A 25,446-nucleotide genomic window follows, 5' to 3' on the forward strand; every position below is an offset into this window, starting at 1 on the left:
TTTGTTAACCTTGCTTTTGTTGGTGGCAAGTTTTTTTTAAATCCCTGCTCTGTGTGTGTGTGTGGGTGGTGAGGCATTGAGTTTGTTTAGTTTTTGGCATTGTTAGGTCGCTCTGTTTTTTAGGATAAGTTGACTGTTCATTAAAGGAACATCAAAAGTCTTTCTCTCCCTCCCTCCCTGTTTCTGTCACTCCCTCTCTTTCTCTCTCTCCATCCCTCTCTTTCTCTCTCTCTCTCGCTCCCTCTCCCTCTTTCTGTCTCTCCCTCTCTTTCTGTCTCTCCCTCTCTTTCTCTCTCCCTCCATCTCTTTCTCTCCCTTCCTCTCTTTCTCTACCTCCCTCTCTTTCACTCTCCCTCCCTCTCTTTCTCTCACCCTCTCTGTCTCTCCCTCCCTCTCTCTCCCTCTCTCTCCCTCTCTTTCTCTCCCTCCCTCTCTTTCTCTCCCTCCCTCTCTTTCCCTCTCCCTTCTTCTTTCTCTCTCTCTCCCTCTCTTTCTCTCTCTCCCTCTCTTTCTCTCCCTCCCTCTCTTTCTCTCTCTCCCTCCCTTTCTCTCATTGCCCCTCTTTCTCTCTCCCTCTCTTATTCTCCCTCCCTCTCTTTCTCTCTCTCCCTCCCTCTCTTTCTCTCCCTTCCTCTCTTTCTCTCCCTTCCTCTCTCCCTCTCTCCCTCCCTCTCTTTCTCTCTCCCTCTCTGTCTCTCTCTCCCTCCCTCTCTTTCTCTCTCCCTCCCTCTCTTTCTCTCCCTTCCTCTCTTTCTCTATATCCCTCTCTTTCTCTCTCTCTTATTCTCCCTCCCTCTCTTTCTCTCACTTCCTCTCTCTCTCTGCCTCTCTTTCTCTCTCTCCCTCCCTCTCTTTCTCTCCCACCTCTCCTTCTCTATATCCCTCTCTTTCTCTCTCTCCCTCTCTTTCTCTCCCTCCCTCTCTTTCTCTCTCCCTCCCTCTCTCTCTCTCTCCCTCTTTCTCTCTCCCTCTCTCTCCCTCTCTTTCTCTCCCTCCCTCTCTTTCTCTCTCCCTCCCTCTCTCTCTCCCTTCCTCTTTCTCTCTCCCTCCCTCTCTTTCTCTCCCTCTCTCTCCTTCTTTCTCTTTCTCTCTTTGGTACACTTAACATCAATAGCACCAGAGACCATGCAGGGGAAAAGGGGCTTAGTTATGATTGGAATATGTCAAGCAAAGGGCTGGAGGTCACTATTGTGTCACAGAAGGAGGTTCATCAGGGCAGCTGTTGGTGGTGAGAGGCTGCATTCATAACAAGCTTTTTGTTTTTGTTCACATTGATGCTTATAGGGAGAGAGAGAGGTGCTGTTTGCTGCCCTAAGGCAGGAGCTCCATTCACCTTATGTTCCAACACAGGGGTCAGCCAGTTACTTCCTATTGTGTTGACACTTCCTGTGACAGTACAGTACTAGTGAGCAGGTAAAACAGAACACTTCCTGTGACAGTACAGTACTAGTGAGCAGGTAAAACAGAACACTTCCTGTGACAGTACAGTACTAGTGAGCAGGTAAAACAGAACACTACCTGTGACAGTACAGTACTAGTGAGCAGGTAAAACAGAACACTTCCTGTGACAGTACAGTACTAGTGAGCAGGTAAAACAGAACACTTCCTGTGACAGTACAGTACTAGTGAGCAGGTAAAACAGAACACTTCCTGTGACAGTACAGTACTAGTGAGCAGGTAAAACAGAACACTACCTGTGACAGTACAGTACTAGTGAGCAGGTAAAACAGAACACTTCCTGTGACAGTACAGTACTAGTGAGCAGGTAAAACAGAACACTTCCTGTGACAGTACAGTACTAGTGAGCAGGTAAAACAGAACACTTCCTGTGACAGCACAGTACTAGTGAGCAGGTAAAACAGAACACTTCCTGTGACAGTACAGTACTAGTGAGCAGGTAAAACAGAACACTTCCTGTGACAGTACAGTACTAGTGAGCAGGTAAAACAGATGGTGTTTTGAACAGGAAGTCATGACACAACTGGGTCAAGTGGGCGGGGCTACATAGCGTGAATAGGAGAGGAGAAGATTTGAGTTATGGCAGGTGATTGGAACTGCATGATAGACCCCACCATGGATAGGAGAGGGGAGGAGCCCCATCCAGGTGCTGCAGCAGAGACATTGTGAGCAGCTGTGACTTAAGCGCAAATATGCTCGAGCGAAATCGACGGCGCTGACTGCGCCGAGGGGGTCGGCGCAGCTCGGCGTAGGGGGCGTGCAGCTCCTCGAAAATATGACTCCGCGGCGTCAAGTCATTGTTGTGAGGAATGAGGAAATGCCATTTCCTCATTTAACAGTGCTTGTCCCTCATCTAGCAAAGCCTTCTGCAGGCTCACCGGAATGAGTTTTGAAATGGAGGGACAATGAAATGTTCCCCCACCGACATGATTGCAAGTTCTTGGTAAACGACAAGATAACGTTTTGGACGAGGTACGGTTGAGTATGCACAGTCTCGCTGTCGCCGCTCGGCGGCGGCAAGGCTCCAAGTCGTGGCTGCGCATAACCATGCCGGGCACTTTACACAAGCTGCACTCACTCTCTCTCCCACCACCTTTATCCATGTAAACTGCCTGACATCAGGGTGCTTCACTCTCCAGGCATCGACTATAGACCACATACATTCTCAGTCGGCACAGCAACAGGCTAGTGAAGGCTAGCATAGCTACAGCTAGCTTTTCAGATCATCACTTGGCCCAGGCTAATATCATATAAGAAGTCTCTGTCTCTGTGGAGAGAGAAGAAGAGGGAGTTTGACTAGCTGGTAAAGCTCATATGAGACACTTGTGCCTGCAGTACACTGCTTTGTCCACAGCAGAGGTTAGAAGGCTGTTAACACATTGACTGCCAGCCGTTTTTTTCTTGCTGTAGGTAGCTTCTGCCAAGCCGTTTTTTTGAGGATTGTGGCTCATTTTACAAGCGCCGAGGATTATTTTCTGCTTGGAGTTTGTGAACATACAATATCTCAAAAGTACTAATAGAATGTGTACTTTCTCTGTCTAAAAGAGTTAGTTTGTAGAGTTAGTAGTTATGTAAGCATTATCAGTTGAATACAGCATGGTTTTAGCATCAGAACAAATATTCAGAGATAAACGGCTTTTTGTGAAATTCGATAGAGCTGTCACTTTAACCATTCATTTTTGGCTCTCTCTCTCTCTCTCTCTCCCTCCCCCTCTCGCTCTCTCTCTCTCTCTCTCTCTCCCTTCCCCTCGCTCTCCCTCCCTCTCTCTCTCTCTCTCTCTCTCTCTCCCTCCCTCTCGCTCTCCCTCCCTCTCTCTCTCTCTCCCTCCCTCTCGGGAGGGAGACGCACTAGGTTTAATCCTAGTGAGAGGGGGAGAGGGAGAGAGAGAGAGAGAGAGAGAGAGGGAGGGAGGGAGAGAGAGAGAGCGAGAGAGAGAGAGAGAGAGAGAGGGAGAGAGCGAGAGGCAGAGTTCAACTCCTCCCTCTTCTTGGGTGCAGCGGCCGTCACAGTCTCAGTGCTTTTGCTGCTCTCCTGTGCCTGTCTGCAGGCTGCTGTTTGAGGAAGTCGGCATGGACTCGCTCGCTTCTTGGGAGTTTTGGTTGAGAGAAGCTTTTGCGATTCTGGTCATATTTATGCTGCGTGTTTCAAAGTGTGTTCCACCTGTAATGTATTATGTAAATTTGCAATCCCGCATCGCCAGCAATCAGCGTGAAAACGAGAGCGTTTTCCCCCAACCATTTTCATGAGAATGTAATACTGTAAAATCGCCTCGCCATTTCCTTGGAATGGCTTGCTCCCTTTTTCTTTGATTTCGCTCGTCTGGGGGAGCACTGTCAACACTTAGTGGGTCGGTAAAATAGATTATACACATTCAATACCTCCAATAATTGTACAGGAGACGTAAAAGGGATTGATCAACGCCCCACCGTCAAAAAAAAAAAAACGATTTTTTTGACGTATCCATACGTCCTTGGCAGTGAAGCGCTGGATTTTTTTTGACGTATGCATACGTCGCTGGCAGTTAACGTGTTAAGTGGGCTGGAGAGTAGCATTATGGAAGTGGAGGAGGAGCTGGTTTGTCAGGATAGACCGGGGCTGCAGCACAACCTGGCTGAGCTGTGCAGGGACTTGGGTGGGTTCCTGCAGGAGCGAGCAAAGGGGGCGCTTGTGAGAGCTAGGTTCTCCATGCTCAGGGAGATGGAGGCTCCTAGCTCCTTCTGTTTTGGGCTGGAGAGGAGACAGGGCGATGACAGTCACATGTTTTCACTGCGGTTAGCCGATGGGCTCGTCCTTTACAAGTCCTTTACTTTAGGTTTCAACAACAGAGGCAGTAAAGAGAGGAGATGATGCAATATTCTAGCACAGGATAGAAACTAGATGTGATAAATGTTGGTATCTCAGCTGCTTTCAAAACTCACATCAGCAGGAAAATACAGAGGTCAGGTATTTTCACTGATATTAATGTGCATAAAGCCACATTTAAATGGTGGTCTGTTGAACAGTATCAGTAATACTGACCTGAGAGTTTCCAGTCTACAGTGTGGACTCTCTAGTCCAGCAGAGACCAGCTTCACTCCAGAGTCCTGTAAGTCATTCTTACTCAGGTCCAGCTCTCTCAGACTGGAGGACTGGGAGCTGAGAACTGAGGCCAGAGCTTCACAGCTTCTCTCTGACAGCTTACAGTCACTCAGCCTTAATGGATATGAAAAGATAAGGCAATATGATGTTATCATTTCAGTCACACAACTCACGTAAACAGATTATTAATGAATGCAAATATAGATACAGAGTTCAGTATGGCATCTAGGCTCTGATGATGTCACTCCCTGTAGCACTGGTTCAAATCCTAGTTGCTCTATTCTGAACCAGCTGGAGATGTAACAGTGAACTATAGCTGATCTGGTTTGTGTTTTCATTTCAGTTCTGGACTCAATGTGTGACAGAATGTGATAAATCCTTTACTTTAGGTTTCAACAACAGATGCAGTAAAGAAAGGAGATGATGCAATATTCTACCACAGGATAGAAACTAGATGTGATCAATGTTGGTATCTCAGCTGCTTTCAAAACTCACATCAGCAGGAAAATACAGAGGTCAGGTATTTTCACTGATATTAATGTGCATGTAAAGCCACATTTAAATGGTGGTCTGTTGAACAGTATCAGTAATACTGACCTGAGAGTTTCCAGTCTGCAGTGTGGACTCTCTAGTCCAACAGAGACCAGCTTCACTCCAGAGTCCTGTAAGCGATTCTTACTCAGGTCCAGCTCTCTCAGACTGGAGGACTGGGAGCTGAGAGCTGAGGCCAGAGCTTCACAGTTTATCTCTGACAGATTACAGTCACTCAGCCTTAATGGAGATGAAAAGATAAGGAAATATTATTATTTGATCATTTCAGTCACACAACGCACGTAAACAGATTAATGAATGCAAATATAGAGAGGTGCAGCAATCTAAATAAGATATCAAAGCATAACGTTTGAGACAGGAATAGAGAGGTGCAGCAATCTAAATAAGATATCAAAGCATGAGGTTTGAGGTTAATTGCTGTTTATAGATGAATCAGCATGTTTGTAAACAAACAGATTGGCTATACTTCCGGGTGTAACTGCCATTCATTTTAAACAGCAGTTCATGGTGAAACCACACCCTCTTTGAACTCTACCTACTCCTTCATACTTTAAGATAGACACTCTATTCAAACTTTAAACAAGTCACCACATGTAGGACTCTATCACCTTAATTCAGATTTAATTTATCTTTTGTACTGTTTTAGAAATCACAGTTTAAGTTGATACTTTTTTCAACCTTTGTAGTGGGACCCTATGCAGTCTGCCTTGAGTGTCCTTTTTACGGAATTCACACATTTTAAAACTGTGACACTTTACACAACATACACAACTACATACATAACACTCACACTACATACACATCAGACCCTTAACCTACTTCTGCTCTCACTCACCATGTCAAACTATACAGTAGTATGTGATGTGATTTTTATTTTGTTTTTTATTTAACCTTTATTTAACCAGGTAAGTCATTACGAACAAATTCTTATTTACAATGGCGACCTGGCAGAAGGCACAACCTTTTGAGGGAAAAAATGTATAGTTTTTGAGATATTAATGGTTGTTTGCCACAGCGTTTCAGCTTTATTTCATACTAGTTTCTGCTGCAGTGGCACCAGGAAGTACTTTGTTGTTGTTGTGATGTCACAGTGATTCATCCTATATGACGTTTGATCAGAATAAAAGTCTGAAAACCTGATGTAAAACTTGCAGGTCAACCTTTACAGAGTCAGGAATACTGACCTGAGATACACTGTTTTGAGAGTACAGACCTTAGTTTGGAGAAATGTGTCAAATCAAATTAGAAAAACTGTAAATCAAAATCTTACCTGAGAGTCTCCAGTCTACAGTGTGGACTCTCCAGTCCAGCAGACAGAAGCTTCACAACTGAATCTTGCAGCTGGTTCTTACTCAGGTCGAGCTCTCTCAGATGGGAGGGGTTGGACTTCAGAGCTGAGGCCAGGACTTCACAGTGAGTCTCTGAGAGTTCACAGCCAGAAAGTCTGTGATCACAGATTTAATGTAAGATTAGTTGTATGAAAGCAGAGTTGAGACTATGCCCGCATCAAAACATACACAGCATACTACTACTACTTCATAATAAAAGTGATGAACATGTAATATCACAAAGCAAAGTACAACAGAATGTACAGGACGCAATTCTGTAAAATGTTTTTTTTTTTTTTTTTTTATATATATACAGATTTTAGCCTAAGCTTCACAGGCAGTTCATTTTAAATTCTGCTAAAACAACACAGGATTAACATGACACTCATGTATATTAACACAACAATAACACTGTCCACAGGAAAATATTGCTGTCTGTTGTGATAAAATGTAGGTTTCCAAAACGTTTTAAGCACAGCCTCTTAACTCATTCACTGCCAATATCTGACTGGCATTTTTGGCACAGGCCAAGTATTTCCATAATGTTTGGTCATCTTTCAAGACCCACAGTAAATTCTGTACTAGGACTACAGTGATGTCCAATACCTCGAAATGAAGATCTAAGTCTCTACTTTCACCCCCAAAAAGAAAGTTAGCTTTTAGCATGTTCTGTACTCTACTTATAACCCTTTTTATACACCCCATGTTCACCAAAAAAGCCTGTCTGGGAAGAGAAAAGGGAGAAAAAAGCATTTTTGTAAAAGGGCACAATCTCAGGCAGAACTCACTCTCAATTCTTTTATTTTGAACTGTATTGACATCAGACATGTAAATATTATTCGTTAGGACACAAATGACAAAAAAAAAAATATATATATATATATATATATACACATGAAGTGCTTTTTTTTTTACATTCAAAAAATACAGTTTACTCGGTGAGTGAGTGTGCAGACAGACAGACAGACAGACAGACAGACAGACAGACAGACAGACAGACAGACACAGACAGACAGACAGACAGACAGACACACACACACACACACACACACACACACACACACACACACACACGATCCCCCTTTTAGATTTCTAACCCCACATAAGATAAGCAATAACCACGCCCTGTGGCGCTGGGATTGGCCAGGAGCAACACTGGAGGGCACGCAGCCCAGCGATTTCATGAACCAACTGAATAGCTCTTGAGAAAGGACAGCGGGCTGCTGTGACTGCCGCAGCCGCTTCTGCCTTGTGCCTTGCTGTTGTGTGTTTATTTTGTTTATGTTCTGGTCCACCCGTCCTCGTCCATGTCTCCCTGTCATATCCTCCCTGAAATCGTTCCCGTTTTCCCCTCGGCTATTCAACACGTCCTCACCGCCCTCGCAAACTGATCGATCATTTCCTCATTCCTCCGATGATCAAACACATCTCTTGATTACTTTCTCCCGTTTTCTCCGGGCTGGCACAGAGGAAGGCGACTCCAGCTCGTGCAGCGCGCCGAGGCGCGTTTCAATGGCGTTTCTCCTGTCTGCACAAGGAAGCGTTACCCGTTTTCTGCTTTTCCTCTTGCTCAATTTCAAAACAACAGCTGCGGTATGTGTTTGTTCACGTGTTGTCTTAGATGCTAGGGACATGATACTCTGTCAGAGGCTGGGTAAGTGTTTGAAATACGCCCTGCAGTAATAAAAACAAAAACACGTCAAACACGTCCTTGGCGGGGAGGGCTATTTCTGATAACACGTCAAAGACGTCATTGGCGGTGAATGAGTTAAAGGACGTGGGGCCCTATCTTCCCAAAAGCGCTAATTTAGCGTTTGCGCTCGTTTAACGCCGTGTGCAATGCAAATTGGGGGGGCACAAGCGCATGCCTGTTATAATTGTACTGGCATAGGCGTGCCACATGCCAAAGCAGGCGTTTCAGCGCTAAAATGTAAGGATAGATGGCATTATCCCTATTGTCAGCATCACGCAATTACTTTGCGCTAAGAGCTTTGAAAAGGACCTCTTACGCGCTAAATACCTCGCTGCAGTGGCAGCACACTAATCTCCGTGCAGCACAGCGCAGTGCAAAGTAAAATACCTTTTGGAGATGTCATTACGCACAGCCTTGCCACGCCAGGACATCAAATTATGCTGCTAAAATTGGGTATTAGCAGATAATTCAGTGAGGCAATCAACTATAATTCACTGAGAAACTTTTATCACATCGCAAAGAGGGAAATTAATTGAGAAAACTTGTTGGACAATGGACATAGGCTATTTACCTTCATAACCCGGAGGGTCGTTGGCACCACAGACGATCTGTCAATAAGCTCTCTCCATCTCTCTCTGTCCTCGCACGAGTGAGTACACTCTATGACGCATGGAGAGAATTACAGCATATTGCATGCCTCGCGCAAACAGCCATTGCGAGACGGCAATCTGATTGGTTTTGATTGACGTAATGCCCAGCATTGCCTGGCCGCACCCGTCAATTTTGGGGCGCAGATGATTTTGGCACGGCTCTAATTTGCGCCTGCGACACGTGCTGTGAACGTTTCGCATCCCCGGCGAGAATTGCATCCCCAACATATTCCGGGGCTGTTTTAACTTAGAAATCAGGGAGGTCACGTCTACCCAATTATATCACTTTTAAACAGTTACATTTCTGTATAAATCATTACAATTATGCTCCCGTGAGGTGGGGATGCTTTTTTTATGCTGGGCGGGGGTGCAACACTCGGCATAACACCTGGACAGCGGACTGCAATCTTCCCTGCTTTAAGGCACGCACGCGCAAACAGGTGTGCAAGCGCTATTAGGGGATAGCGCCTGTACGAAGATAGGGCCCAAGGTGTTTTTAATACACTGCTTACCATCAACAAATCCTATGAAAATAACAAAATCAACAATGCTTTACTCTGGTTACTTTCCATGTACCATTTTTAGCCATCAACGCGGAAGTAATTTGCTCCAATTAAACACAGGGCTTCATTGGGCACAGGCTACATGGACGAGATTTATTGGCATAACAAAATTATTGCTGATTTTGTTATTTTCATAGAATCTTTTGATGATTAACAATGCATTGAAAACACTGGCCTTATCCTTTAATTCCTGCACTCCTTGGCTGGTTTGTATTAAGCGTTCGACACTAACCTTTTTCATCATCGTCCCAGAACCGTCCCAAAATAAACCGTCCCGAATTTAAAGTCTTTGTTTTCTACATTATTATTTGTTAAAATCATTCAAAGTGACCGTTAACATAAATAAATAATTTAGACCGACCCATGCCTATATATATCCGCCTTCAGTGGATGTACCCGCCTTATATCCGTTGGGAACTATTGGACTCTGATTGTCCCGCCTGATGGCCTGATTAGTCCAATCAGAGCTCATTATTTTAACCCAAGTTTCACTTTGTGTTTTGACCAACTTTCCTCCTGCAAGAAGTAAAGACGGCTAGGTGGGAACATCTGCAAATTGTGGGAGCCAACGTGTCCGTTTTAAGAGACTATGGGCCCTATCTTGGTACAGGAGATATCCCCCATTTGCACTTGCGCACCTGTTTGCGCGTGCCTTAAGGCAGGGAAGATGGCGGTCTGCCTTGCACATTTTGTCCAGGTGTTATGCCGAGTTTTGCAGCCCCCCTCCCCGGCAGCAGCTAAACGCATCCCCACCTCACGGGAGCATATTGTAATGATTTATAAATAATATTAACTGTTTAAAAGTGATATAATTGGGTAGACGTGACCTCCCGGATTTCTAAGTTAAAACAGCCCCGAAATATGTTGGGGATGCAATTCTCAGCGGGGATGCGGAAACGTTCACGGCACGTGCCGCAGGCGCAAATTAGAGCCGTGCCAAAATCATCTGCGCCCCCAGAATGCCTGCGCAAACGGGATTTGGGCGGTCTTAAGTACCAGAATTATTCACAGGTGTGGCCATTGCCTGGGCGTTACATCAATAAAAAACAATCAGATTCCCATCTCGCAATCGCTGTTTGCTCGAGGCATGCAATATGCTGTAATTCTCTCCATGCATAATAGAGTGGACTCACTCGTGCCGAGGACAGAGAGAGATAAAAAGAGCTTATTGACAGATCGTCTGTAGTGCCAACGACCCTCCGGGTTATGAAGGTGAATAGCCTATGTCCATTGTCCAACAAGTTTTCTCAATTAATTTCCTTCTTTGCGATGTGATAAAAGTTTCTCAGTGAGTTGTAGTTGATTGCCTCACTGAATTATCTGCTAATACCCAATTTTAGCAGCAAAATTTCATGTCCTGGCGAGGCAAGGCTGTGCGTAATGACATCCAAAAGGAATTTTACTCTGCACTGCGTTGTGCTGCACGGAGATTATGGTGCACTCAAGCGCAACGGGGTATTTAGCGCATAAGAGGTGCTTTTAAAAGCTCTTAGCGCAAAGTAATCCTCACATTTTTGCGCTGAAACGCCTAGTTCGGCATGTGAAACGCCTATGTCCAGTACAATTATAACAGGCATGCGATTGTCCACACCCCCAATTTGCATTGCACATGGCGTTAAATGAGCGCAAATGCTAAATTACCGCTTTTGCGAAAGATAGGGCCCTACATCTGGACTAACCGAGCCTCTCTGCAGTTCCTCACAGCTGGGATCAGTCTGCTTCGTCCCTCCTTTGATGTGTTGTACGCGTTCGGGTCGAACACATCCAGAACCTCCTCTGACATCTGCAGCATGTAGGCCAGAGCTGAGCAGTGGACCATAGAGAGTTTCTTCTTTGACTTGTTCTTTGACTTCAGGAACTTTTGCATCTCCTGTTGTACTGAGTGGTGGTTCATCTCCATCAAACAGTGGAAGATGTTGATGCTTCTGTCAGGAGATATATTAGCAGTGTTCATCTTCTTCAGGTTGCTGATGGCTGTCTGGATGCTGTCTGGACTGCTGTCTGTCTGACCCAGAAGACCTCCTAAGAGACTCTGGTTAGACTCCAGTGAGAGCCCATGAAGGAAGCGGACAAATAGGTCCAAGTGGCCATTTACACTCGTCAGGGCTTTGACCAAGGCGTTCTTCAGGAAGAAATCCAGGGATTGATCATATTTATCCCAGTCTTCTCCCAGGAATGTGCTCAGTACGTTATCTGCCCTGTTTGTGTAACAGTGGAACATGTAGACTGCAGCGAGAAACTCCTGGATGCTCAGATGAACAAAGCAGTAGACCGTCTTCTGGAAGAGCACACACTCTCTTTTGAAGATCTCTGTGCACACTCCTGAGAACACCATGGCCTCTCTGACATCAAGACCACATTCCTCCAGCTCTTCTTGGTAGAACAGGAGGTTGCCTGTCTGCAGATGATCAAACGCCAGCTTCCCCAGCTTCAGAAGAACATCCCTTTCAGTCTCCATCAGCTGCTGTTGAATCATCTCATGGCTCTCATCATACTTCTGCTTCTTCCTCTCTGTCTGAACCAGCAGGAAGTGTGAGTACATCTCAGTCAGGGTCTTGGGCAGCTCTCCTCTCTGGTCTGTAGTCAACATGTGCTCCAGAACTGTACCAGTGATCCAACAGAAGACCGGGATGTGGCACATGATGTGGAGGGTCCTGGATGCCTTGATGTGTGAGATGATTTTGCTGGACAGCTCCTCATCAGTGGATCTCCTCCTGAAGTACTCCTCCTTCTGGGGGTCAGTGAACCCTCGTACCTCTGTCACCCTGTCAACACATGTAGGAGGGATCTGATTGGCTGCTGCAGGTCTAGAGGTTATCCAGAGGAGAGCCATGGGAAGCAGATTCCCCTTGATGAGGTTTGTCAACAGCACATCTACTGATGATACCTGTGTGACATCAGACACCACCTCATTGTTGTGGAAATCCAATGGAAGTCTGCTTTCATCCAGGCCATCAAAGATGAACACAACTTTACAGACAGAGATCTTCTCTGCTGTGACCCTCTGTAAGGTTGGATGGAAAACATGGAGCAGCATGAGAAGACTGTACTGCTCATCTCTGATCAAGTTCAGCTCCCGGAACGAAAGCAGAATCACAAGAGTGACGTCTTGATTTTCCAAGCCCTCTGCCCAGTCCAGACTGAACTTCTTCACTGAGAAGGTTTTTCCAATTCCAGCAACACCATTCGTAAGAACTACTCTGATGTGGCTCTCTTGGTCAGGTAAGGGTTTAAAGATGTCATGGCACTTGATCTGAGTGTCATGGAGAGTCTCCATCTTGGATGCTGTCTCCAGCTGCCACACCTCATGTTGGGTATTAACCTCTTCACTCTGTCCCACTGTGATGTAGAGTGCAGTGTAGATCCTATTGAGGGGAGTTCCAATTCCTGCTTCAGCTGTTCCTTCTGTCACAAATTCACATCTCATTATCAGAATGATCTTATGCTCGTCTAAAACCTCCTGCAAAACACCGTCCACTGGAAGAGAAGAAATAATAAACAAATGTTTAACAAATATGCTGTTGTTTCCAGGTTTTAGAAATGGTGACCAAAGTAGACAGAACCCCAGTCTTACATTGTGCAATGCTGGTTTGACTGGGTGTCTGCAGTCCTGATCTTGTTCTGGACTTTTTTCTACACTGGGGACAGGCGGAGTCTCCTGATGAACCAGACTGGGCCCAGTATGAGGTGATGCACTGTCTGCAGAACCTGTGTCCACAGCTGGTAGAGACTGGATCCCTCAGGACCCAATGACACAATGCACAGCAGGACAGCTGCTGCTTCACAACACCTAGACTCCTCTTCCTGTTTCTGTGGGGATGAAGGCAATTTATTATGACTGATCAGATGAAGATCTAACTAAAAAATTATAATTTGAACAAAAGTTTGAACTATCTCTTGTTCAAATTGTAAAACTATTAAAAGATTTTGCCCAGACTATCTATAAGGGGAGCTTACTTGAGCCGTACTCGTTTTAAGCAAGGTTTAATAGAGGACACCGTACCCAGACTTGAGTTTTATGTGTGTGTAGTCATGTTTATAGTCATGATGTCGGGGGACTCAATATAGATAAATTGATTTATTCTATTATGCAAATCCATTGAGTCCTCTAAAAGTTTTTAGCTCTTTTTGCAACTGTTGCGCCTGTTGCTTAATGCACTTTTTTTTACTCTTTTTTAAAGTTGTGTTGTGATGCTTTTAAATGTCCATTTTATTCTCTTCTTTTATTCTTTTATTTTCCTGTCATCCATTTTATGTGAAGCACTTTGAATTGCCTCTGTGTATGAAATGTGCTATACAAATAAACTTGACTATATAGATGCTCAGATAGCATTGTGCTGCCATCACATGTAAAGTTTATTTTCACATGTATCTGTTGTCATAGTTGTAGTTTAATCAGTGGAGTCAACATTGCATACCCATCATGGATAAATGTCACTGTGGTGATCATGGATGAATGCAACATTGTAACAGTTCTTCTGTTTGTTTCATATGTAATTATCATTAATGAATGTTCAGCTCAATACAAACAACACACAGTCATATTACATCAACACTGATGACATTTGTTACAGAACACAGACAGTGTCTGTCAGTCATTAGTAAATAAATAAGTACCATTCTTGATAACCTCTGACTACAGATAGTGTTAGCAGGGCACAGAGATTGATCACAGCAGTTAGGGTAGATAGGATGGTAGAGTTCCATTACATTACATCTACAGTATCAACCACTGTCTGTGTTTACATGTCAAACACAAACAGTGTCAAACACAAACACTGTATGACTGAAAATTGGCTTTTCAACAATGATGGGAGGTTTTGGTGTTTAAACCATTTCCTGTGGGCGTGTCTTATGCGTGTGGCCAGCAGTGAGCTGTTGTGGCTTTTAAGGTGGGGCTAGCAGGATGAGGGAATTTGAGCAACTTGGGGAGGAGGGCGGGACTAAGGGTCAACAACGTCAGTCTGATATCAGATTTGTGAATTACGTCAGTATCGGCACCCCATACTGATATTGGATCAGTCCCATCTCTAAGTCAAGGTCAAGGTTACTTTATTTGTACTCATAGGTAGATTTGGTTGCAGGGAGAGTCACTAAATTTTAAAAAGGCTCAGACAATAGACAGTAGACAGACATGAAAGTGCCAAGTGCCATAGTTCCAAACATCATCATTTTTATTTTTATTTTTAAATATGTAAGAAAACATTGGGGCACGGAGATTTGCGTCATGAACACAGTCCTCTCATATTGTGATGCAACAGTGAAGGAAACTATCCTAAATGACACAACAGAACATTTTCCCTTCATCAAGCTTACTCCAGTTTTATCAGGTACAGTAGGCTCCCAGTATAACAGTCCTCTTACCTTGTGTCTGAAGGTCCAGGTTCATTACTGAAGAGTGGAAGATGATCTTTAGACCGGTCACTCTTCATAGACAGACAGCTGGGTACTGGAGACTCGGCTCTCTGCCTGTGGTCCTGACCTCTGGAAACACAAATGTTACAATGTTATGATATGTTGATACATATCATTAGTTCTAGTGACTTTAAATTCATGTTTTGTTCTCATATTCTACTATTGTCTTCATTTGTTGATTTCTATTTTATTTGTTTAGATTATTTAGATTATTTCTTATGTTTAGATTATTAGCATAGATTATGCATGTACATGTACTTTGCACGCCCACTGGCAAAAAGGGGTGTGGCCAATCGCAAAAAGGCCCCTACATTTCAAATGGATTCACGTAACATCACAAAACTCTGTAGAAAGGTTGGCGGAGGTATGTATTCTACAGAGTGCCCTCTAGTGTTTATATGTGTTCATTTGTTTTTATACTGTATGTAATTATACTTTCATATTCTACATACTTTTCATTCATGTTTCTTGGCCTTGTTATGTTCTAGTGGTAGAACAGGTCAGTCTGTCATCTGTTGCAGACATTTCTACACATTTTGCCAGGCTGGTTTTCATCATCTGTATCTGTTGATCCAAACTCACATTGACATGAGTGATGACTTGTTTGACTCAGGAGAGGCTTTCCGGTTGATTGGCCGTGTCATTTAAATCCCCTCCCCTTTCTTAATTGACTGTTTCTCGTTATATATATTGATCCCAAGTTGATAACTATGATGACCTCAGTATTTAGGATTTGACTCATAAATGTATCTTAACACTGTGTGAACAAAATGTGAGAGCTAATAATGATGTGATGAGACCAAGGAGGCATTGTTTTAAGTAACTAAAAAGCTGTTTTAGGCTTTGATATTTGGTTTCATATTGACAAAGAGTTTCCAGCTTATCACACATTAAATGCTTGTTGTGTTTGCAATTGTCAGTTGTGTCATATTTAATTCCACCCACTGTAGCTTATATTTAATTTAGTTTTATATATCTTGAAATTATTTGTTGCTCAATTGATCCAAATCTACATAGATAATTTAAACGTATCTCATTTTATTGTTATCTTATTCTTATTCTTAGTGAATGAAATAATCATCTTTTTTTCTACTCAAATAGCAATGAGCCTGTATTTTTCTCTTTCCAGTATTCCATCATATTTTTACTACTAACTTGATTTCATGAATACAATCTCATTGAACTATATTCCATCAGGTAGGCTTATGGGATAACAGTTCTCTTACCTTGTGTCTGAAGGTCCAGGTTCATTACTGAAGAGTGGAGCATGATCTTTAGACCAGTCAGTCTTCATAGACAGACAGCTGGGTACTGGAGACTCTGCTCTCTGCCTGTGGTCCTGACCTCTGCAAATCAAAAGAAAAGGCAACATGTTTTCAGAGGTGATCAAACACAACGACTCGGCTTTTTGGGATAATTGATGTGAAGTTTTAATTATATAAATAGTTTGTGTGCACACATTATGAATTAGGAGGAATGAAAAACAAAGAATTGAGGGAATAAAATGTCTTCTGTGTGCATGAATCCAGCCAAACTGACGGCAGGTCTGACCTACATCCAGGAAGTGAAATATACTGTATATCTTGTCCTCCATAAAACGTGTTTTCTCTCCCTATGGTCACTCCTTGTCTCTGTAGTTTTCAGTGCAATCGTGTAGGTTATCAAATAACATTTCTTGATTACAGTATAACAGTCCTCTTACCTTGTGTCTGAAGGTCCAGGTTCATTACTGAAGTGTGGAGGGATATCTTTAGACCAGTCACTCTTCATAGACAGACAGCTGGGTACTGGAGACTCTGCTCTCTGCCTGTGGTACTGACCTCTGGAAACACAAATGTTTGATACATATCATTAGTTCTAGTGACTTTAAATTCAAGTTTTGTTCTCATATTCTACTATTGTCTTCATTTGTTGATTTCTATTTTATTTGTTTAGATGATTTCGATTATTTCTTATGTTTAGATTATTATCATAGATTATGCATGTACATGTACTTTGCACGCCCACTGGCAAAAAGGGGGTGTGGCCAATCGCAAAAAGGCACCTACATTTCAAATGGATTCACGTAACATCACAAAACTCTGTAGAAAGGTTGGTGGAGGTATGCATTCTACAGAGTGCCCTCTAGTGTTGATGTTTTCCTTTGTTTTCATACTGTATGTATTAATACTTTCATATTGAACATACTTTTCATTCATGTTTCTTGGCCTTGTTATGTTCTTTTTACGGCTAATAGTGTATAAAAAGACAAGTTGAGATGGTTTTCTTAATTTTCGATGCATAATTTATTTTCTTTTAGGGGAAAGGGGTAGTGGAACAAACAAACAAAACTGCTGCTATGGATCGGAGGCCATTGTTCAGAGGGATAGGGATTAGAGCCCAGGTGCGCTCTCTCTCATCATGATGAACCTGCCACAGGTGCACACTTCAGTTAGTTAGTTGCTCCCACTGGAGTGATGTCACTGTCCATATAAGGACTTGAACTTGGGGATCTCCCTGTGTGGGCATTCCTGCTGAATGCTGCTGATTTGATCTCAACAAACTCCGGCCCGATGAACGGCTTGTCTACTGTTCATCCAATTCCAGAGGATAAAGCAGCTGAATGGGCCTTTTTAGAATGACTTTAGAATTCAATCTGATGGCGCATGATCTAATTTTTCCATCTCTTCCAGTAAACACTTGTTCAATTCTCCCCGTTTTCCATACATGCTTGGGCACCTTGTCCTCATGCAGGAGTGCAAAGTCTCCAACCCTGAATAGAACATGTTTGGTGACAGGCTGAACATGGTGCGCAGATCTCAGTTCCATGATATTCTTTTCTCCAGCGATTCCAAAAGTTGTTTATCAGCTGTTGTCGATACTGCCACCTCCTGTTCAGTTGTGTTGCGTTCAGTGTTACAGTGCTCAGGTCAAGAACTGGCTGTGGAGGAAGAGCTGTGATTCGCTGGCCAACTAAAAAATGGGCGGGGGTTTGTATTGTAATGGTACTATTTGATATCGCGCAATGCGTAGGGATACCAGAGTGACGTCATCCGGGTGCGCCGTCAGCCTGCTCCATGTCAACTGCAGTCAGTCGCCTACCGGTGTTATGTTGTCCGCCTGACAATAAAGCTGATCAACTATACAAGCTGCTTCTACTGGTTTCTACATAACACTACAGGGTTAGTGGTGACGGATCTCTGCTGTCAGAGTGGAGGTATGTTAGTGGTCGCGAATTAATCACGGCTTCCACTTCACTGATCAGTGTCTGTAATTCCTCGAATTGAAGATATGCCTTCCCAAGTATCTTCCTGAGGCACGTCTTGACCGATCTCACTAATCGCTCCCACATTCCGCCCCACCAAGCGGCTCTTTCCACAATATACTTCCAGGTGATCTTCTTTCCTGCGAAAAGTTCCTGCACATCATTTCCTTTCATTAAGTTCCACAAAGACTTCAGATCTTGATCAGCCCTTTTAAACGTCTTTGCATTGTCAGAATAAATAACACTACAAATACCTCGTCTGGCTATGAATCGTCTGAATGCCAATAGAAACGAGTCTGCAGTGAGATCTGACACCAGTTCCAAATGAACCGCTCTTGTCACAGCGCACGTGAATAATGCAATATACGCTTTCTTGTTGTGCGGTTTCACATATAAGGGTCCAGCAAAATCAACACCAGTTACCATAAACGGCTGCGCTTCCGTAATGCGTTCTCTTGGTAACGGTGCAGTGATTTGTTGTCCTGCTTTAACTTTAGATCTCCGACATCTTCTTTGTCATTTGTCTTCCTTTTATGATCCAATATGTTTCTCTCACTTGAGTCAATGTCGATTGTAGACCAGAGTGCATTACCTCTCTGTGGGCCTTTTCAATGATCAGATCAGAAAGTTTATCATTTCCTGGCAAAATGTAAGGGTGCTTTTGCGCATAGGACCAATTAGTTTCATGGAGTCTTCCTCCCACACGCAGAAGTCCTGATTCATCCAGGAAAGGTTTGAGAGTGATTATATTTGATTGTCTATTCAAATCTTTTTTTGATTTCAGTTGTCTGAGTTCATGAAATAAAGTTTTGCCTTGGATAAACCGAATCCAGTATTTTTCGGCTGACTGGATTTCCTCCGTGCTCAACTCTCCACTGCGTCTTTGGTCTGTGTTGCGCGCATTATGCACAAAACGCTTCATCCATGCAGTGACTCTCAGTAGTTTGCTCAGGTTACTGTACATGTTCAATTCTAGAATGGGGTCTGAATTTTCCTCTTCTGTAGCAATTTGATTTTGAATAATACACTCGCTTAGTTCTTCTCCATCCATTTGTCCCAGCTCAGTCCGGTCACTGATTTCATTTTTATCCTCTCTTGGGATTCTTAGCCACTCCGGCCCGCTCCACCATAAGGATTCTCCCTTCAGTGTTTGAACACTGATTCCTCTTGTGCCACGATCGGCAGGATTGTCCTTTCCATTGCAATGATTCCAATTTGCTGGTTGTTGTGATAAGCAATGGATTTCACTGACTCTATTGGCAACGAATGGTTTCCATTGTTAGGACTGGCTTTTTATCCAATAGAGTGTAATCATTGAATCCGTCCAGTAGTGCATTTGTGAATCAGTCATTTCCAAATTTGTCATTAAGAATTTTCCTAATCTTGCTGCAATTACAGCTCCCATTAATTCCAATCTGGGAAGTGTCATGCGTTTCAATGGTGCAACCTTTGTTTTAGATGACACAAGACTAGTGGTGATTTCTCCTTCAATATTTTCAGTGCGCAGGTATGCTGCTGCACAATATGATTGATTGTAATACTCCTCGTTTTGTGTCTCTTTTCGTTTGCAGATATTCCATTAGATCTTTCACTCCGAATATGAAATCATCAGTTTCAGCTCTCCATGTTAATCCCAGCACCTTTAACACATTGAGTGCCAGCGACGGCATATGGCGTCAAGAGAAATTTACCGTAGACTGCCAGCGACGCCAAATGGCGTCAATAACTCCAAATTCATATTTTGACGGGGGAATGTCGATCTAAGCCTCTTACATCGCCTCTTACAATATGGGAGCTGTTGAATGTGTCTAGCCTATTTTACAGAACCCTTAGGTGGCGACAGTGCCCTCCCGATTAGACAGAGGCCAGGAGAAAAGAGAGAAGAAGTCATGAGGAAACGGAAATCGCCATTGATATGCTTGAAGCATAACGTTACTTGGCTGTGCCTGTGAAAAGCAGTCATCTGCTGCCACGGTTGAGCCCCATCCGTGTCCGCTGCTATGGTCCATCCATATGATTTAGTTGCCGACACGGCGACAGCGGCGTCTTTCTGAGGGGTTACATTGTTCTCGGCTGGGAGCCGAGGACACGCTGTGAAGGAGCGGGGGATGCAGGCAGCGGACTTTTCAGTGCAGATCAAACAGAGCAAACCGCAGCGGAGACACTCGACTCCTCCCACCACGGAGGAGGGGGGTTGGGCACGCAGGGGCACATGCAGCCACACACACACACACACACACACACACACACACACACACACACACACACACACACACACACACACACACACACACACACACACACACACACACAGGCAGCAGCAGGCTCGATGTTGGCCTATGTTTACATAAAGTTGTCTTGATTTCCAACTATTTTGAAGGTCCATGTGAAGAAGATAAAACAGTGCAGGACATGTTGTGTTTTGAATATTGTTATTATGTTACACATCAAATGAAAGCTTTCAATGTGTAGTTTCATAAAAATAAAAAATAAAGGTGATATCTTGTTTCCCTATGTAAATAGAGACTTCAATATCCAGCATGACCCATGAAAGTGAGCATTTTGATGTTAGACCAAGCTGTATACTAATATTTGTAGAAAATAAACAAAACATTCTTTTGACATACTTTTTCCCGCAGGTAAACTAGACATTCTAACCTTTCATTTCAGCTATAGCATTTTGTTCAACTCAAAGCAGAATTCATTCTGTCGCCTTTCTAACATAAAGATGTGATTATCTCAGAAACTAATTTCAGCATGCTCTTTTCGGTCGAAAACACTCTTTTTCAGAGGGGTGTATTTCCAAAATGGAACGGTTTATAAACACAGTTTTTTTTTAAATGAAACAGAAGGGTTCAAAGTTTCATTGAGGCTATTGGTTGTCCATATAAGAGGAACACAAAAAATTATATGGCTATATTAAAATGCATTGCGGCCTATGTGGCACAGTACAGCACCTTTTGCCCAAGGGCCGTGGCACTCAAAGTGTTAACGGGGTCTGACCTGTGATCTCCACCTGCTCCGTGGTGTGTTCCATATTCCATTCACTTTGCAATGCAAGAGAGTTTGTTTTCTATTAACATAAATTCATGCTCGCGGTGGACATGATTTCTTTGGCTCTTTGTGACAACTCCAAGGCTTCCTTCACGCTGTGTGCACCTGTTATGAAGTCATCCACATACAAACATTCATTTAGGATTTTTACTATTTCAGGATCTGTTGATTCATATTTCCTGATATGATGTCTAATTGTAGCCGCTAATAGAAATGGGCTCGAGGATGCGCCAAATGGCACACGCGTGCCAAGGTCATTAATCTGACTTCTTCCATAGGGACTGGTTTTTCTTTTGTCCATAAAAACCGCAATACATCTCTGTCCCTTTCATTTAATGAAATTTGTAAAAAAGCTTTGGTGATGTCAGCCATTAATGCAATCCTGTGTTGTCTGAGACGCACCAAAATGCTTAACAGGTCTGGGTTCAGATTTGGGCCCGTCAGCAAGCACTCGTTTAAAGAGCAACTATTTATTTCATGTGAGGAAGCGTCGAATACCACTCTCAGCTTAGTAGTGGCTCTTTCTTCTTTTATCACTGCGTGATGTGGTAAATAATAGACTGGGTTTACAGTTGGTTCTTGAGTCACTTCCTCCACTATACCTTCAGACAGATATTCTTGGATCACATTATTATATCTGCTATACAGTAACTCATCGGTTTTAAACCGTTTAACTAAATTTGTAAACCTACTTTTTGCAGTGACATAATTAGATGCAATATACACCTTGTTTACTTTCCACGGTAGCCCGACTTCATACCTCTGCTCTTTTTCATGGTACTTCACTGACTCCTCGAATTTTTGGAGCGCTGGGTCAGTGGACACCTCCAGGTGTGGATCCATATGGATTCCAAGGGACTCCGTTTCCCAGAAGCTGCGTAGCTGTTTTGACAGTGCTTCTTCCTCTCCCATACTCAAATGCAGCACTTCAACGTCTTGAACTTGAGTTGTGGTTACATTGAGCATGGTGGCTGTTCCTTGCACTAGCCATCCGAATGTGCTCTCAAGAGCTACTAATGCGTCATCCAGTCTCTCCATTCTTCCCGTGACTATTTTCCAATAATAATCTCCTCCTATTAGAATTCCCAGACTGTCAGTTTCAAGTCCTTTTACAGGGGTGTCTGCGGCTGGCAAACCTTTCTCTTCCAGTGTTCTTCTTAAATGTTCATTTGCCATCTTCATATTTGATGTGCATACACTGGGCGTCTCTAGCAATTCTATTTCTACACACTGGCTCATTCTCAAATTCCTCAAACGGACTTTTACTCGTCTGCTTGTTATGCGTTTGGGTGTTACTGAGCCAAAAGTGTGCAAATTCAATATCTCTTCTCCGACCACTCGCAATTTTAATGCTCTAGAGATATCTTCCCTGATGAAGCTACGTTGACTGCCTCCATCTAATAAACACCTGACTACTTGATTTTGCCTAGGCGTTTCCAGGGCCGTAGCCAGGGTTCCGAAATAGGGGAGGTCCAGCAAGGGGAGGCGGCGCCCATTAGGGCGCCGCCGAAAAAAAATTGAGTTTTTTTCCCCCCTTTTTAAGCCATATTTAGAGTAATATATCATTTTAAATCAACATTAGGATTATACTGTTGTGATGTCATTATTCAGTATATTCTCTTTCATGTCACCACCTGCTCAGCTCTCCTGTCAACATAATTGTAACTAACAAACACAAACTGTTTTAGCCAAATTCATATCAAAATGACACGTACAAACACAGGTACACAACCCAAGCCGTACACAACACACAAAGTCATCATCGATAATAAAAAAAACATACAGAGGGACATTTATTTATTCCTGATAGGAACGATTGAAAAATAAAATAAAATATATTATGTTGTTTTTAACTTTACACCACCTCTTTTTGTTACTTATTGGGTCATGAAACTGAAACCATGCATATAGCCACCTGCATACCTGACTTTGGGAGCTTGGCAATTGGCATCATGCATGATTAGGCAGTAGCATCCCAACGTGTCACACAGGTAACATTACTTAAGAGACAGACTAGACACTTACTTTCTTGGTTGTTGCTAAAAAATCTGTCAGTGTCACTCACTGTCTGTCGTTCACTCGCTCACTGTCTCGCAGGTCGCTCACCTTCAATTATCTCGCCAGGCAGACAGACAGTCATCACTCACCACCATGCTGCTGCTCTCTCGGAATCAAGTTACCGCGGACGCGGCGTCAGATGACTTCCTGCCTGACCTGCCTTTCGTTTCAAAATAAAAGCGATCCCGTGTTTTTCATGCTTTTCCATGCAGATTGTTTTATTAAAAAAAAAAAAAAAAAAAAAACTCTGAAATATTAGGGGAGGTCCGGACCTCCCCGTGCTCATAGCTAGCTACGGCCCTGGGCGTTTCTATCCACACTGTGGCTGTCTGCAGCAAAACTGTACTGCCTTCAGAATTACCAGGGGAAATTGATACTACAGCATCCACAGGATTATCATTTTGACTATATTTGTTGTCACTCTTGAGTTGATTACAAACTGTTCTATAATGTCTTTTTCCACATCCATCACAGGAGATTCCGTGCGCTCTGCAGTTGCGCGCAATGTGTCTTGCCTCCAGGCATACGAAACAGCGTCCTTCCCTTCTCAGCCTCTCTCGTCTGATTTCCACTGTTTTGTCTGTGCATTCTCTTGATTTGTGATTCGTTCTCCCACAGAATATACATTCAGAATCATTTGCACTTGCAGTGTGAAAAGCTGCTGTGGAAGCTGTGCCAAATGGCCTTTTCCCTCTCCAATTTCTGTCCCGTGTCACATTTCTTTCTTCATATTGTGGAGTTTCCCTCTTCAAAGTCAGCTTTGCCGTTCTCTCTCGGCTCTCCACTTCTCTTTGAACAAATGACATGAGGTCCTTTACATTGAGCACAACATCTTCATCCATTTGACGTGTAAATTCAAGCGTTATTTCTTCAGGAATTATTTTCATTAGTATAGGGCATAATAGGCTTCCATAAGCGTCTGCCACTACACCTATGGAGTCCAAACTGCACACTTGCACCTCGCATTCATCGTACAGTTTGCGTAATGCAGTAACATCCGTGGCCTTTTTCACTGGAGTCAAATACAAAAGCTTATTCATATGCGCATTGATTACAAGATCTCTACGGCCAAATCGTTGCTTGAGCATATTAACGGCGCTATCATAATTTGCATCAGATAAAGACAAGCCTGCAGTCACATTTCCTGCGGTTCCAGTAAGAAATGATTTTAAATAACTGAATTTATCTGACTTACTTAGATGTACATTTAAATGAATTGCCGTTTCATATTGACTCCAAAAGTTTTGCCACTCACTGATGTCACCAGAGAATTTCTGGATTACCAGTTTGGGAAGCTTAATTGTTTGCGCCCGGTATCCTCCTTGGTTTGAATCCTCCATCCTTGAGTCCTCCATTCCATTTCCATGATTGCGCACTACTCGCTTAATCCTGGTTTTTCTTGCGCTTATCCCATCCATATATTCCATTGCAGTCGATACTTCTTCCTCCAAGTCCTCCTCCTTGGTTTGTGCTTCAATGTCTCTATCAGATTCATACAGAATCCTCTCCTTTGCTAGCAGTTGTTCCAATGATTCCTCCAGAAGGTCAACATCTGGTCTGACTGTTAACATTGCCCCATCTATTTTGTTCAGCAACTTAGTTACAGTCGCCCGAACCGTCCCTCTAATCTTTATCAATCTTTAAAGCTCCGTCGTCATGATTCCTTTCTTTGTCTTTTCCAGCCGTGTTCATCTGTGGTTCCCTCTGGTTCAGGGGGTCCCGGGTTTTCGGCACCAAGTTTTACGGCTAATAGTGTATAAAAAGACAAGTTGAGATGGTTTCTTCATTTTCGATGCATAATTTATTTTCTTTTAGGGGAAAGGGGTAGTGGAACAAACAAACAAAAACTGCTGCTATGGATCGGAGGCCATTGTTCAGAGGGATAGGGATAGAGCCCAGGTGCGCTCTCTCTCATCATGATGAACCTGCCACAGGTGCACACTTCAGTTAGTTAGTTGCTCCCACTGGAGTGATGTCACTGTCCATATAAGGACTTGAACTCGGGGATCTCCCTGTGTGGGCATTCCTGCTGAATGCTGCTGATTTGATCTCAACAGTTCTAGTGGTAGAACAGGTCAGTCTGTCATCTGTTGCAGACATTTCTACACATTTTGTCAGGCTGGTTTTCATCATCTGTATCTGTTGATCCAAACTCACATTGACATGAGTGATGACTTGTTTGACTCAGGAGAGGCTTTCCAGTTGATTGACCGTGTCATTTAAGTCCCCTCCCCTTTCCTAATTGACTGTTTCTCGTTATATCTATTGATCCCAGGGTAGATAACTATGATGACCTCAGTATGTAGGATTTGACTGATAAATGTATCTTAACACGTTCACTGCCAATGGCGA

At 43.3% G+C, this 25,446-nt stretch overlaps 1 protein-coding gene across 1 annotated transcript in view; it reads right to left on the reverse strand.

The window, feature by feature from the left end:
- Positions 1 to 25,446, reverse strand: part of LOC310791494 (uncharacterized protein) — a 40,491-nt gene that overhangs the window by 7,477 nt on the left and 7,568 nt on the right. The window contains exons 5-10 of the mRNA XM_083653172.1: positions 16,441 to 16,560; positions 12,898 to 13,133; positions 11,003 to 12,800; positions 6,360 to 6,533; positions 5,135 to 5,308; positions 4,478 to 4,651 (exon numbers count right to left, since the gene is read on the reverse strand). Coding sequence (XP_083509298.1) covers positions 4,478 to 4,651; positions 5,135 to 5,308; positions 6,360 to 6,533; positions 11,003 to 12,800; positions 12,898 to 13,133; positions 16,441 to 16,560 — 2,676 coding nt within the window. The remainder of the gene's footprint in view (positions 1 to 4,477; positions 4,652 to 5,134; positions 5,309 to 6,359; positions 6,534 to 11,002; positions 12,801 to 12,897; positions 13,134 to 16,440; positions 16,561 to 25,446) is intronic.

The sequence above is a fragment of the Poromitra crassiceps genome, assembly GCF_964638095.1.
Source record: "Poromitra crassiceps genome assembly, chromosome: 16".
NCBI classification, from domain to species: domain Eukaryota; kingdom Metazoa; phylum Chordata; class Actinopteri; order Beryciformes; family Melamphaidae; genus Poromitra; species Poromitra crassiceps.